Here is a 15,305-nt window from a genome sequence, read left to right as displayed (position 1 = left end):
CTAACCCTTTCGATTTCCATTACCATCCCTGCCAAAGAAGGCAAACAAGTACATGGAAATTAGCTGGTTACTCCAGTACTTGCTTCCTTTGCTTCCAAGGAAGTGACATGATTACTCTGTTTATCAAGCTTTCTTGTCACCAGTAGAGAAGTGTTCTGCCATTACCTAAGCTTTTTTTAAAAAAAGAAATATTGCTTTGTCTAGCCAACATGCCTAGTGTCTGCAGTTTCTCATCCATTCTTTAACCAGGTCCAACACCATACACCTTCAAATCCTAGAAAAGTTCTACATGCTGCCATCTTTGGTTACATACAGCCAATTATAGGTTAACTGAATAAGTTAAGATGTAATTGTTACAGCAATTCTGCTTTTTTCAAAAAGTTCTGTACCTCTTCGCACTTTGTTGGGTTTAATACTGAATAGATGGCTGATGGATTATGTGTGCGCCTATGTGGGGTTCTTGTTTCTGATTCATTTCTCTCTGTCCATGTGGCAATACATTTTGTAAAACAAATATATTTACTAGCATTAAACCTTCATTTGGTGATCAATAGTGTAGGACACTAGCCAAGCATTAATTTCAAATTCCATCTATTAGATACATAAAATCCCAAACCACACAGAGAGAGTGTTACAGGTCATATTTTGATATTATATGGGTATGTATGGGTAGTAATTATGCAAATTCCCATGAAGGCACCAAAGTCCCAAACAATTCAATTTCTAGTTATGTAACTCAAGGGCTAAAAGCACTGAAGATACATCACATAAACAGAAGTAGCACCTGGAGACGTTTTCAGTGTAGATTTATTGTTTTACCAAGGGCCAACAATCTACAACTCTGTTCTTGTTTCAGGATTCAAACTGACGTTATGCACTTGGACTACTGTGAATTTCCATAAGTTCTCGTGGGATTGCTTTATCCTTTGATTCAGAAAGTAGTGCAAAACTAAAACACAGTAGCGCAATGGCACTTGTGGACAAACATAAAGTCAAGAGACAGCGATTGGACAGAATTTGTGAAGGTAAGTCTTGATGTAAGCTTTGTTTCTAATGAAATATTCCTAACGTCTACAGAATATTTTCTACTCATTAAGTTATATTGAACTTGATAGAAAGTAAGTGCAGCATTCATGGTTTTATTAGACAACAACACAAACAGAGTGCTTCATCCCAGTTACATCTTTGCATCTAATAGCTGCGCTTAGTTGGTGTAATTAATGTATGCTTTCTCTCTCTCTCTCTCATGCACGCACATTTTATCTGAAAGGGAGACAATCCTGAATTTAAGATGACAAATGTCAAAAAGGAAGAGTAGACAGAAACATATCATAACAATGGACAAGTATTCTGGACTTTGCCCAGCTTTCTCACTTTATTATTGTACTGTTGCCAGCTCTAATTCTACCAGCTCCCCTTTCAATAGATGTATGTGTGATAAACGTATATAGATATAAATATATTTTAGAAACCACTCTCTAAAAAAGGGCAGGGTGAGAACAAAATAATAAATTTATATTAATTGAATTAATGTGCTGATTAAACTTAATTGCCTGTAAAATAAGGTACTTCATTTATAAAATTTATTGACACTTGAGTTGCATGTACCAGCCATTTCTTCTCATAAACAGATTACTCCTCCGCACAGGAGTATGCGGTACACACACTCCCTTTTCTTTTCTTTTTCAAGTAGAAATAACAACAACAACAACAAAAGAACAACAAAGACGGATTTGGACTAACAGGACGGTAGTATGACTGCCCAGGAAGGGATAGAAAGAGAAAGTAAAGGGACATGCTACATAGAGATGAGCAATAGAAGACTCTACCTGAAGAGAGAAAGAAATCCTATTTAGGAATCACGGATTACAGAAATATCTGTAGGGATTTTAGGGGGCATGGAATAATGAAACAAGCATTTTGCCGTTAGGAGGCAAGCTCCACCTTCATTGTACATGTGTTGCAATGTTGCATGCATGTACAAAAAGGATGGACCTTGCATTGTGACAGTGCAATGTGCATTCAGATATCTTGACTAAAGCATTAGATTCTGTGGATATCTCTGCACAAGGGTTACATTCACAAGATAAGAAGCCTCTCACAATTAGTGACTGAACTTCAGGATAATCTTCAAAAGTATTCATGATTTTTAGCAGCAGTGTCTTTGGCCATATGTCAATATCTCTTTTAATAGCTAATGTCTCTCAATATCCAATGTTTTTCTTTTTTTTCTTACATCTTCCTCTGTTCATTTCACAGATGGTTATTTGGGGAGCAATCCCTCATTTGCTGTTGGGTAAACAGGCTATGTAATTTTTCACAAAGACTAGCAAGCAATACTTGGGAAAAACATTGTACTTGTTTTGTGCAGTGTTAATTTTAGCATTACTCCAGGGATAAGCTAATAACTGCATTTGGTTTAGCCTTCTGAAATTCTGAATCTCTTTACATAAATTGGTTTGAAAGCACAGAGCTCCAACTCTCAAATCCACAGTTACAATAGTGACTTAATAATCATGGCGTTTGAGAATCTCTGTCTGCCTTCAACTGCTCAAAATCTTACTGTGTTATCAAACTTGCAATCTATTGGCCTATATGCGCCAAATCTGAGAAGATGTCAAGAAAGAACACTAAATCTCACCACAAAGGAATCATTTAAATATTTCATATATGTTTAAGTAGCATATCGTTATCTCATGAAGATAATTTGGGATGGTGTTTTTTTTTTTTTCCATTCACTGGAGCTCCTACAAATGGATATTATCCCCCCAGGATTCAGGACTATGAATATAGGTTTCAAATCCCAAAGAGTACAGTAGGATGTGTGTTGTTGATTTTATACAAAAATGGATTCCATTGTGCATTCAGATGTTTATGCTGCTTTTCACTATAGCTGTTTTTCACCATATGCCATAGCTGGTCTTAAAAGGATAGAGTGCCTGCTTATTCTTTTTTCACCCATTAATTTAATTTAAATAGCTCCTCCTCTGTTTCAGTTATGTGATTCTGGGCACTCACACAGTTAGGAACTGTGCTCACACAGTTAGCAAGAAAGAGAATAAAAATAAAACAACAAAAACGTATTGAACCAGATTAAAACCATAAAAAATAAGCAGCAACAAAATTGCAACTCGTGTATCACAAGTGATGCAAGCTCCATACTACAGCCAGATGCCCAGTCATAATATCAAAGCCCTGACCTCAGAACCTTTTGAAAGGCCAGCAGGTACCATGGCAGAAAAGAATCTCTTCCTTAGCCCCATCAGGTGATACCCCTTAATATATAGAATCCATAACATGCTTCTTCTGCTGGACCTCATGGGATGGGCAGATGTAATCAGGGAGACGCAATCCCTCAAATAACCCAGTCCTGGTCTTGTATGATTTTATAGGTCACTACCAACATCTTGAATTGATCTCAGAAGCAGGCTGGCAAGCAGTGCAGCTTGTAGGGCAAGGGCATAAAATGCACTGATCAAAGAGTGCACATAATTGCCCACACGACTGCATTTTTCACTAGTTGCAGCTCTTCAAGGACATCCCCAAGTATTGTGTGTTACAATAATCTATTTGTGAGGTGACCAAAGCATCAATGTCTTAGTTGGATAATATTTCAAGATTCCAGTTGAAGTTTTTCTGGCAGGTTTTTGCCAAGGGGAATTCTTGTTCCCCTTCCAGTATACTCTAAACAATCTCCACCCATTGCTTTTCAAAGTTATGAACTGTATAACCATCAGAATGTAGCGAAGTGAAGGTTTGTTTCCCATATATGGGCCACTTCATTGATACCAATATAACTTGGGAAGCAATAAAGGGAAATACATCTCAAACTCATAGCAAGGGTGTGTGTGTTGGGTTGGGAAGCTGGGGGAGAGAGGTCTTCGTTTCATCATGTAATACAGAAAAATGTAAAAGTCATTGCAGCTGTCAGTTTAATTAACCCAGTCAAAAGTGGGTTAATCTTCTCCAGAGCAGAGTGAAAGTATGCATCCTTTGTAATCTCCTCCAAAAGAAATGCTGACAACTGCCAGAACTGTATGGCACAAGAGAGAAAGAGCTGTGCTCTTCTCATCAAAATGCCATAAATATGCAGGTGTAGTGCTCTATCTCATCTCTAAAGCAGACTTTGAACCTGACTTAAAAGGATTCTATCAGGCAGCTTTAGATTTTTCAAAAGCCACTCTTCCAGTTTGAAGTTTGCTATCAGATGTGGTTGCTAAATATACAAGAAACTTACAAGGATCAGAGAACAACCTTACTAACAGAACATTAGCTACAATTGAAGTTTAGATTATTTTATTCTGAACAATGGATTTTCAAGTCTTTCTCTTTTGTATTTTTTTTTCAACTACAAAAATACTTTTTCTCCATCCTGTAATGGTGCTATTTACATAAAGCCAGAGAGACGTTTGTTGTTTGCCAACTATATTTGCAATTTGAATTTCTAAATGCATTTGCTGCTGTCATATACCATCCAACATGCTTTTACAATGACTATTAAAATATTATGGGAATGGTAGATTATGATTACATGCAGTTAATAAGTACTTTAAGGGTGTATTTTCTCTAGCTAAGGTTCATGGGATTTCCCAGTCTTCTCAAGCATTTTCTTGAGCTGATTTTCTCAAATGGTGATGATTGCATAACTATAGAAAGATAAGGGTTTTTTAAAAACATGATGTAGTGTATATCTGAATGATTTAAAGTATGATGTAGAATAATGGTAATGGGGGAGAGAGATAAGAAAAACACTCATCATTAAGATTTCTAAATATTAGAATGGGTTACAGCAAATTACTATAGTAAATCTGATATCTTATACAGTATTTAATGTTCCACTTTTAATATTTAGTATATTTTGCATTATACCAGGAGAAAAATGTCTGTTTGCTTTTGTATTATTGTAAGACTCAGAATCATAAAACAATTTCCACAGAGGACTTAATAATCTGGGAGATAGGACTGGTACTTAGTATATCAGCTAAAACAAAAATGCGACAACCAATGACTTTGTTGCTTAATGTCCTACCCTACTCACTTTGACACAGAAAAGAACATGGTTTTGGTATGCATAGAAAGTACTATAATAATTATTAAGATTTAGATAATGGGATAAGCAAGTAGAGTAATTCGTTGTTCTTGTAAAATAGGGCTTGCCGAAAAAGTTACGTGGATTTCTTTTATTGATTCTACTATTTCAAGTAATGGAGGCAAACTCGGGAGATAGGGAATTTCTACCAAAGTATTGCCATTTAGAAGGCTATAAATGATCATAAATTCTGCTTAATATGACCAAATTTAATCAGAACCCTTAAATTACCTTTCATCACATTGACCATTCTGGCAAATCATAACTGTATGTTATTAGTTTCCATCCATGAAAGAAAGGATGGAAGATTACCTATTTCTATACAAACTCTTGTGATTGTAATACTGTGACTTTTGGCCACTGCTCTGTAATTATCTCTGGAAATGTTCTAGATTGTCTCCAGATCCTAAATAGAAAATAATGTAAACAGTATCAGGAAGTAGCTCTGTGGAGTTATAGCTGTCTTCTGCTACACAAGGTAATTGCTGTGAGAATGAGTGCCATAGCAGCTAACTCAATAATAGTTAAGCCATTTATACTCTGTCCTTGGCTGACGTATCACTGAACACAGCATATCTGAATAAACTAGCAAAGTCTTCAGCGTTCGTGGCTGACTCTTTCATACCATCATTTGGGGAACTACTCATTCTTGGCATCATTTGCAGAAGTATGTTTAAGCACTGGGAAGTGGATCACCATTCTAGAGCCAATCTAGCATCGAAGCTTTTTCCTAGCAAGAAGATAATTCTGAGAATTGCTAGCAGAGAATCTGATTGAAAATTAGGAAAGAATGATCACGTCTTGGCTTCTACAAATGAGAACTTACGTCATTTTTCTTTTAGTCAGGAAATGAAATAGTCCCCATTGGCTCCTAACTCTACAGCTAATTAGACACAATTTCTGTACTGCTCAAAGATTTTGGTAACACTAAGAGACCAGCTCCACCAGTTGGAGCTTACTAGAAACAGTTCAGCTAGGACTTGCCCTGGAATTATTCCAAGGAACAGATTCCTTCAATCCATTTCTAGATGTAGAAATAGATAATTGCATAATTTTCCAAGTCAGCAGGTACTACTTAGATACAATCATAAGCAAGGCATATCAGAATATTTCTTAGAAGAATTATCTAGTTTGTTCTTCATAGTCAAGAAGAATAAGAAGTGAAGGACAGTGTTGAAGATCAAAGTGAAAACAAGTTAATTAAACAATAAAGATCCAAGATGGAGACCCTGAAATTAATTGGTGAGGCTAATTTGCCAGATAATATATTGCATGAGGAGTCCTTGCCTTCGTTTTCCCATCTCAACAGTACACTTAAGATTTCTAAGGTGGTCTATAACACCAGTTTCATGGCTTTTCTCTTTGATCTTGGCTTCACTGCCCCAAAGTGATGCTTCTAACTAGTGAACTGATCCAGGAGCATTGATGTACATGCATGCCACCTGGACAACCATTTGATCAAAGTTCAGAGAATTATATAGTACTCCACAAACAATGCGACACTTTCACGATCACATTCTCACAGTGAATTGGGCCATGGGTTCAATCTCTCCATTCAAATGAATTCTAAAAAGCAGGGATTATGAACAATATTGAGATGTAAAGGCTTTTTTTTTTCTGCCAAAATAACAAATGCCTAAGTTTTAGATTGGTATCAAAGAAATCCTAAAGACAATGTTCCTAATACTCTGAAAGTGACACACATCCTAGGGATGATGTTTACAGCCATAAATCACAGACTCCATGCCACGGATTTAACTTTTATTCACAGTACCTAAAATTTTCTTCTCCCTCATACATAATCACATTGTCTATGGAATTCCCAAGTGTAAATCAAAAGGGTCTGAACTGGTGGCTGATACAAACTTCTCGTAAATAAATATTTCCCAAGTATTTCACAGATTTCAGCCTGTCGGACTAGGAAGCACAACTTCAGAACATATGTCTACAAGATTGTGATACAAGTTCACACCCCATATTTGACCAACAGCAACTAAATGCATTAGAATGCTACAGGAAGACATAACATATTCAGATGCACATAAACATCTTCCAGTGGTCTTCCGGGTGCGCTTCAAGGTGTTGGTTATCACCTTTAAAGCACTCCATGGCATAGGACCTGGATATCTTCGAGACCGCCTGCTGCTACCAATGGCCTCCCATCAACCTGTGCGCTCCCACAGAGAGGGCCTCCTCAGGGTGCCATTGGCCAAGCAATGTAGACTGGTGGCCCCCAGGGGGAGGGCCTTTTCTGTGGGGGCACCTTCCCTCTGGAATCAGCTGCCCCCAGAGATACGAAGAATCCAAGACCTCGGTGCCTTCCTCCATGCCCTTAAGACCTTTCTTTTTCAGCAAGCCGGGTTAGCTTAACACTTTTTAAAATGTTTTTAATAGGTTTGTTATTGTTTTTTTTAACTATGGGACCAAACGCAGATATATCTTTTTAACTGTATTTTAATGTTTGTATTTATGTTTTTACTTTGGCTGTGCACTGCCCTGAGTCCTTCGGGAGAAGGGCAGTATATAAATCTGAAAATAGATAGATAGATAGATAGATAGATAGATAGATAGATAGATAGATAGATAGATAGATAGAATCTTAACAGGAGTATGCGTAAATTAACGATGTACTCTTTTCTGGGACTTCAAAGAGAATCTACTTATTTTATGACTGGGGATGTAATCTATTTCTCATTGATTTGATGGAGAAAACCAAGGACTTATTTAGAATATGTAGCCTAATTGGCTGGGCCAACAGCATCTGTTCTGGATGTAGATTGAACTGGATGATTTGTTGTCAATTATAATAAAAAAAAAATAATGAAAAAAATATATTAGCTTTATTTTTAAATTCACTGTAGTGAAAAGAGAACATTCTTTGGAAAAATTGGAGTACTTAACAAAACAGATTTAGAGATGATTAATTCATTTTGTCAGTGTTTGATGATATTCATGGAAAGTACAACAATTATTGTTAAAATTTATGTAAACATGGGAAAGGATTATTCTTGCAGAATGGACTAACTGAAGAAGTTACATAGATTACTTTTACTGATTCTACTATTGTTTCAAGTAGTGGAAAAAATATTTCAGGATAAAGTGAATTTCTGCCAAAGTATTGCCATGTAGAAAGAATTTTCCATAAATAATCATTAGTGGGCACTCTGCTTAAACTGTCCAAATTTAATCAGAAGCCTTAAATTACTTTCCCCCACTTTGGCCACTGTGACAAATCATAGCTGTATTTTATTAGTTTCCCTCCATGGCATCCTTATTGTAATTACATAAAAGATACATTAGAATGAATTAGTGATTTGTCTGTCACAATTGCACTGTCTTGTAATTTTATTGTAGATCAGCTTTAAATCTGCACACATTAATATAGCCAGAAAAAGTAAGATTCCATATTTATTTATTTATTTATTTATTTATTTATTTATTTATTTATTTATTTATTTATTTATTTATTATTGAATTTCTATACCGCCCTTCTCCCTGAGGACTCAGGGCGGTGTACAGCCAGAATTAAAAAACATGCAGGACAAATATTAAAAAACAATTAAAAGATATATAAATTTGGCCCGATTAAAACTCACTACCAATTAAAACATTTAAAACATTTAAAAACATTTAAAAATTTCTTCTTAAGCCAGCCCGGCTTGCTTGAAAAAATGGGTTTTAAGGGCACGACGGAAGGCACTGAGGTCTTGGATTCTCCTTATCTCTGGGGGCAGCTGATTCCAAAGGCTAGGTGCCCCCACAGAGAAGGCCCTCCCCCTGGGGGTCACCAGCCTACACTGTTTGGCTGATGGCACCCGAGGAGGCCCTCTCTGTGGGAGCGCACAGGTCGATGGGAGGTTTTAATTTTGTAAGATGGTTTTTAATAAACAAAACATTACAGTGTTTTTAGACAATTTTTACAGGTAGTTCTCCACTTACAACAGTTCATTTAGTGATAGTTCAAAGTTACAATGGTACTGAAAAAACTGACTTATGACTGTTTTTCACACTTATGACTGTTGCAGCATAAATTCAGGTGCTTGGAAAGTGACTCATGTTTATGACGGTTGCAGTGTCCTGCAGTCATGTGATCATCTTTTTGACAAGCGAAGTCAATGGGGAAGTCATTTAACAACCATGTTACTAACTTAATAACTACACTGATTCAAGTGTGACAAGAAAGGTCGTAAAATGGGGCAAAATTCACTTAACAAATGCCTCGCTTAGCAACAGAAATTTTGGGCTCAATTGTGTCATAAATTAAGGGCTACCTGCACTATATCAAGGACATGGTAATCTGCATCCACATTCTGAAATGTATTTTATTTACTTTGTTGCTATTTTTTAAATGGTTGTTAATGATCTTCTGAAATGTTCACCAAGATTTGCCAAGATGAAATTTCTTTGTTGCTTTACAGTGTGAATGTGTGTTCTACATTAAAATTGAAACAATGAAAAATTAGCTTGTGTGTGTGTGTGTGAGAGAGAGAGAGAGAGAGAGAGAGAGAGAGAGACACACACAGAGACAGACTCTGTCTGTAGGAAAGACTCTGTTCTTTCAGATTTGTAAAATCAAGGCTTTTTGCCCTCTTTCTGTGACCTCTTCTCGAACCTTCATATTACAAATTACAAATTAAATCTCTGCAGATTCCTTTCCTGGATGATGAAGGGATTGGAGAATTATGAGGATAATGTAATAATTGGAGTGGTTACTTTAAAACTGGCTTCTCTTTTTCGTTGCTTTTCTCTCTCTCATTCCCCAGTAATGTATGACATTGATAAAGTATTGTACTGATGCCTAGCTTGTTTTAAGCATGATTGATTTATATACTTCTGTATCTTGCTTCTTGGGATCAGCACACCTGTGCCTATTTAATGTCTCCATAGCTGTTGTTGTGGATTAGCATTTCATCAGGATGGATTAAGATTGAATTGACATGAAGCTCTCATACTCTCCACCATCTCTCCTTTTCTTGCCAGGGAATTTTTTTTCTCATGGTATAATTTTAAATAAATTTTAAGTCTTGTGAATGCGTAAAGCCTGCCTATGTGTGTTTGTATATAAAATAGCACTTAGTAGTCATGATCTGTGGTAGAAAATATACTAAAGATGTGTGTAGGGGCTGATGCAGTTGCATCCATCAGGCTAAAATAGTGTCACATGGAACAAAAGCTTTCGAGTTTTATTTAGCCTTTAATCCTCACACAGTGTTTGTGTATTTGTCCATGTGAGCTAGCCATTGCAGGCAGGAAGGGATAAATCTGGATTAAGCAGAGCAACTCCTTTCTGCATCTGAATTACACAGAAAAGACCTTTCCATTCTACTTATTTTGAGCCAGGCTTGGTTACTGTTAGACGTTTCTTGTTTTGCAACTAAAGTTTCGAAGAATAAATAATTCAGGCAGCACTTTGAAATAGTAAACCACCTGCTGGACTATTTCCTAAAGCCCAGAAGGATTCAGATACAGGGCTTCTGGGGGTTTTTTTGTATTTGTTTATGTGTGTAACCTAAGATTTTACAGGAGAGCTTTCCTGTCCTTCTTAAAAGCTAAATATTGCTGAATGCCAGTTCCAAGCAGACATATTGGCCGCTCTCAGAGCTGGGATGCTGCAGGATGGGACGAAGGCTCCTGGGAGAACGACGCTACATTTGAATGCCAGAGACCTCCAGGGAGAAGGAATTCACTAACTTATGGTGGTGAGGGATTTTGGTGTGAGCAGCCAAGCTGTAAACCACATGATATCGTCTTGCAAGGAGGTACGGACTTGAAACAAGACTTGTATCGATATCCGGAGCCACATTTTACACAGCGTTCCTTTTGGAGAGGTTCCATTCCTGATTTTGCATATTACGACAGACAGCCTGCGATGTCCGCACGGAGTTCCTTGCCACCTCAGGATTACTACAATGATCCTTCTTTAGCTACTAGATCACCCAGAGATTCATGCTACTATAGAGATCACATGACTAACAGACCTTTATCGAATTATGGCATGCCTGGGGGTAGATTGGCTTGGGACCAGGTGCAAGTACGGTCACCTGTACCACATGAAGCCAGCCATGTATACAGAGATCCTGTGATCAAGATGGTTCCCGAAGCACAGAGAATTCGAAATAGAGATCCTTCTCTAACAAGGTATGGTGTTGAACCCCCTGCATCTAGATGCAGAGGAGAACCTTCTGTATTTCCTTATCGACAAGTTTATAATGACGTAGTAGACAGATCTGTAGATTCTGCAGCCAGTAAACAAGTTGCTCCAACATGTTTGGTAGTAGATCCAAATTCAGCTGCAGCCCCTGATGGAAATGTAATGCTGCCTGCCACTTCTGTAAATCGTGGTCATGGACCAGTCAGAGACAATTTCAGTACAAAAATCCCTTATGATGGCTATGAAGCAACAATGACATCTTCCCAAATGCAGATGCCTGCATCTTTTCCAGGACAGAACATTAAAAGGAATGTGGATCCAGAATATTTAGCCATGATGCGTTCTGAAGGAATATCAGAAAGCACTCTTGGTGCGTTGCTGCAGCAAGGATTTGATTCTCCAGGCTTGCTAGCAATGATGGAGGACAATGACATAAAATCAGTAGCTCCAAATCTAGGGCAGGCAAGAGTGCTTTCTCGAATTGTTCATACCTATAAAGTAGAAATGCAACTCCAGAGGCAGTCTAGGAAAAATGCTGCTATTCGTCCCAGAAACAGATCAAATAGTTTTAGTCACCGAAGTGAATTGCTCCAGAATGAGTACGGGACCCATCCTTTCACCAACCCTGTGGTGGATGGTGTAGCTGCATATCAGTCACCAACTGCTTCAATGCAACCGCAGTCTCCAAGAATAGCAGAATTAACTCGCCGTCCATCTAGTGCCCCAACACAACATCTTTTGGAAACCGCAACAGGGTTTTCTCCTCAAGTCACTCCTTTTCTTCCCAGTTCTGGATATAGTGCTTCGGGCCCATGCAATATGCATATTCGTCAAGCAACTGGCTATTCTGGTCCCTCTGCGAGTCCTATGAATACGCTGCAAACAAATCCACATGCAAATTCCAAAATAGCCTATTCAACCACATACACCGTACCCATGGAACTGATGAAAAGAAATCCACTATCCTCCCCTGCTCACAGCCCTCACAACAGTCCTCAGATTCTTCGAAAGCAAGGAGTCCAAGTCGAACCCAATCTGGCTCCAGTGGGACCGAGTTTTCCTGGATATCATTCGCCATGTCAGAAATCTACAAGGCGTACAGGTCCACCTGTCATCGTCTCCACCATGACATCTCCTGAACCAAGTAACTATTTTAAAATATATTGCTTTGCTGAATTCATTAGGATTGTTATATTAATGCTTTTTTAAAAAAACAACTAATTCTAATGAGGTTAGAACAAATGTATACTGTTGCATCAAAATGAGGAGTATTAATCTATAATATACATTCTTAGGCACACTCTTTTGTATAGTAAATAACTCCAATGTTGGAAGTCATTGTTAAGTTTCAGTTTAAGTGTTAAAAATGGTTTATTACAAATTAAAGAGGCAAATATACAAAGTCTTTAGTATGTCATGAATCTTGCCTTTTGTCTTACTTGCAGTGTTTGTAAGATTAGATAATTTGCCTTCTACTTTTATTTTTTGAGTGATTTTGTTTAATTATTATGAGCTCGAGGATATTTCTAAGGAATTGATGAGAATATTTATTAAGTTTGCCATGTTGTGATCCTAGGTCTTGTTAGCCAGTGTTCTTCCTTTCTAAAATAATCTTTCCTAAACAAAACTTTGTTGATTTCTGTTGGAAATATCCACCACTAAAGAAGTAATTAACAAAATAAATCTGTATATATCTAAATCCAAGTGCCAATTGTCAAAATGCTTGGCATGTTAATGAAGAGTACATGTCCTTTCTAAGGTTGATCAAGCTGAACAAATTACTGTCCCTTTGCAAAGGAGCAGATCCTTAAGTAAGATGTGTTGAGTAAATTCCAATAAAAGCTATAAGAGTCACTGAAATTGTAGGAATCAAAAGTTAGAAAATGTATTTCCTCTTTTCAGAAGACAAGTTGGCAAAAATTAGTTGTGCCTGGGCTGTATACTATACATATCTTGAAGTGGGGGGGGGAGAGAAATCCTTCTGAATTAAGTGGGGTTCACATTAAGTAAATATTCTAACAATTAATTAGCATGGAGCCTTGAAAAACAGATTGCTGCTTTTCCCTAAATAAATAATAAAGAAAAATAGCGAACACCATCAAGACCCAGAAATGTATTTCAGTCCCATGGATTTTAGTGATGTATCTTTTAATACTCTTTTACTGTATTTTAAAGTGCTCGCTTGGAGCTGGATTGTGTCCCCACTATATCAGTTCCAAGCATTAAAATAATGCCTCTTTTTGTAAAGCAGCTTTATTTCAACAAGGCAACCAATACAATTAACAAAAGGCAGGCTTACTGCCTCTTCTATTTTAAAATATAAATTGCTCAAGTTACATTTTTGGAAATAATACATATAACTTAAATAGTTGAGAGCACTGTATTTAAGTATATATTAGGAACCAATTTAGTTTCTATTCTTTACAATTAAATAGTAAGGAAAAAGCTTATATTGAGAAACGTAGCCCTGTAGTATTAATACCGAAGTGGTTATTTTTCTAGTCCTGGTGCTTATTTTGGTAGAATGAAAACTTCTGATTAGGATTGAAGTGAAAACAGCTGGGTCTCACTGCAGTTTTTGAAGGATGTTCAAGAATTATTTTTGTAAAATTGTGTGCATATGAAGACATTTTTCAACTTGTGAGGGGAAGTTTGTTTGTTTGTTTTAAAGATCAATACAGAGTCAAATAGCCAGTGACTTTTTTTATAATTATTTAGTGCTGTCTGAAACAATTAAAAAAAACAAAAATTAAACAACTTCCCAATATAGTCCTATTCTAACAAATAATATCTCCCAGCATCCAGCAGATATTTTTCTACAGAATTTTTGTATTCTTTGAATGGTGGCAAACATTTATGCCATACATGATGGAAATGAGTTCTCCATATCGTCTCTGCCCTGAAAACAAAAGGCCCTAGTATAATACTAAAAGTATGTGTACCTTAGAATATGTTGCTGCCTTTCTTCTTATTAAACTATGCAATCCATCTTTATATGGTGGATAAACCATGGTTGTCTTTGTTTTTGAAACTATTTGCTTGCTATAAGACAATATAGACAGTGCAGTTCGATGTGGATCAACATCCTTCTTGAGGCAAACATTCTTTCTCTACAACCAATTCATTTGCATGAGGATGACATTTGTTGCTCCAGTAATTTCATCTGATAATGGCCAGCTTGCAAAGCGGATCTCAAAACATATTCCTTAATTATGTGTTGCTAAGCAACGAGAGGGTTTGGTCATAATCACAGAAAGATTATCTTTCTATTGAAGTCGCTGAAAAGGTTTAGCTGAAGTAGGACCTTCAGCTAAAATTTGTCACTGTTCTTGTTTTGTTCTGTTTTGTTTTTCATCTAAAACAATGAACAGAGGTATTTCCCCCTCTTCTTAAAATGTATATTTAATTAGGGCTTAAGCAATGGTCTATTATGAAATAGGTGATATGAGAATTCCAGGATCATTTAATTACGAAGAAGTGTATGTGTTGATGTAAATCCATTCTTAACCAATATAATTAAATAGTAATTTGTTATATACAATGCATGTAAATACAATCACATATTTAAACTGACTGGTCAAAGGTAAAGCATTCATATTTTGTGATATATTTTCTTAAAGGGATATGTTATGAACACCCATGATTTTTTTACCCATACACTTAATAATCTGTATTGACTTTAAAGAGACTTGCTTCTAAGTAAACATGATTAAGATTAAACTGCTAATAAGTATTGATGCTTGCTATTAAATTTCAGTAATTCTTTATACTCTTATATAGAGAACTATTAATTGTTTGTCTAATTGCAATAGATGAAGCTGGATATATAAATATCTTTAATATTGTTGTTTTAATTTTTTTAATTGGTATCTAAATTACACTTAAGTAGTACAAGGGAGTAAGCTCCATTAAATATATGACATTTACTTATGAGTTAAGAAAGTATAGCATAGTTATAATAAAATGTAATTGATTGGATTCGGAATACTGATTCCAAAACAAACTAGCATCCCAGAAGAGGCTCTTTCTGAAGAAAGAGGAAGATAAAATTTTCATATGTACTCC

The 15,305-nt window shown here is 36.5% G+C and overlaps 1 protein-coding gene across 3 annotated transcripts in view; it reads left to right on the top strand.

Annotated features, from left to right (window-relative positions):
- Window positions 1-894: 894 nt before the first annotated feature.
- CTBP2 (C-terminal binding protein 2) overlaps window positions 895-15,305 on the top strand; it is a 91,511-nt gene continuing 77,100 nt past the window's right edge. Inside the window, exon 1 of one of the 3 annotated variants that reach the window (XM_070944920.1) lies at window positions 895-1,025. In XM_070944920.1, the coding sequence (XP_070801021.1) occupies window positions 968-1,025 (58 nt within the window). In that variant the 5' untranslated portion in view covers window positions 895-967. Of the gene's footprint in view, window positions 1,026-10,652; window positions 12,385-15,305 lie in introns of those variants that run through there. The other 2 variants (XM_070944919.1, XM_070944918.1) reach the window with 2 other exon arrangements.

Source organism: Pituophis catenifer, unplaced genomic scaffold (assembly GCF_029215685.1).
Source record: "Pituophis catenifer annectens isolate HBS135680 unplaced genomic scaffold, rPitCat1.0.hap2 SCAF_6, whole genome shotgun sequence".
Taxonomy (NCBI): Eukaryota; Metazoa; Chordata; class Lepidosauria; order Squamata; family Colubridae; genus Pituophis; species Pituophis catenifer.
The sequence above is the reverse complement of the archived record's forward strand: the minus strand, read 5'-3'. Positions and strand labels throughout refer to the sequence as shown.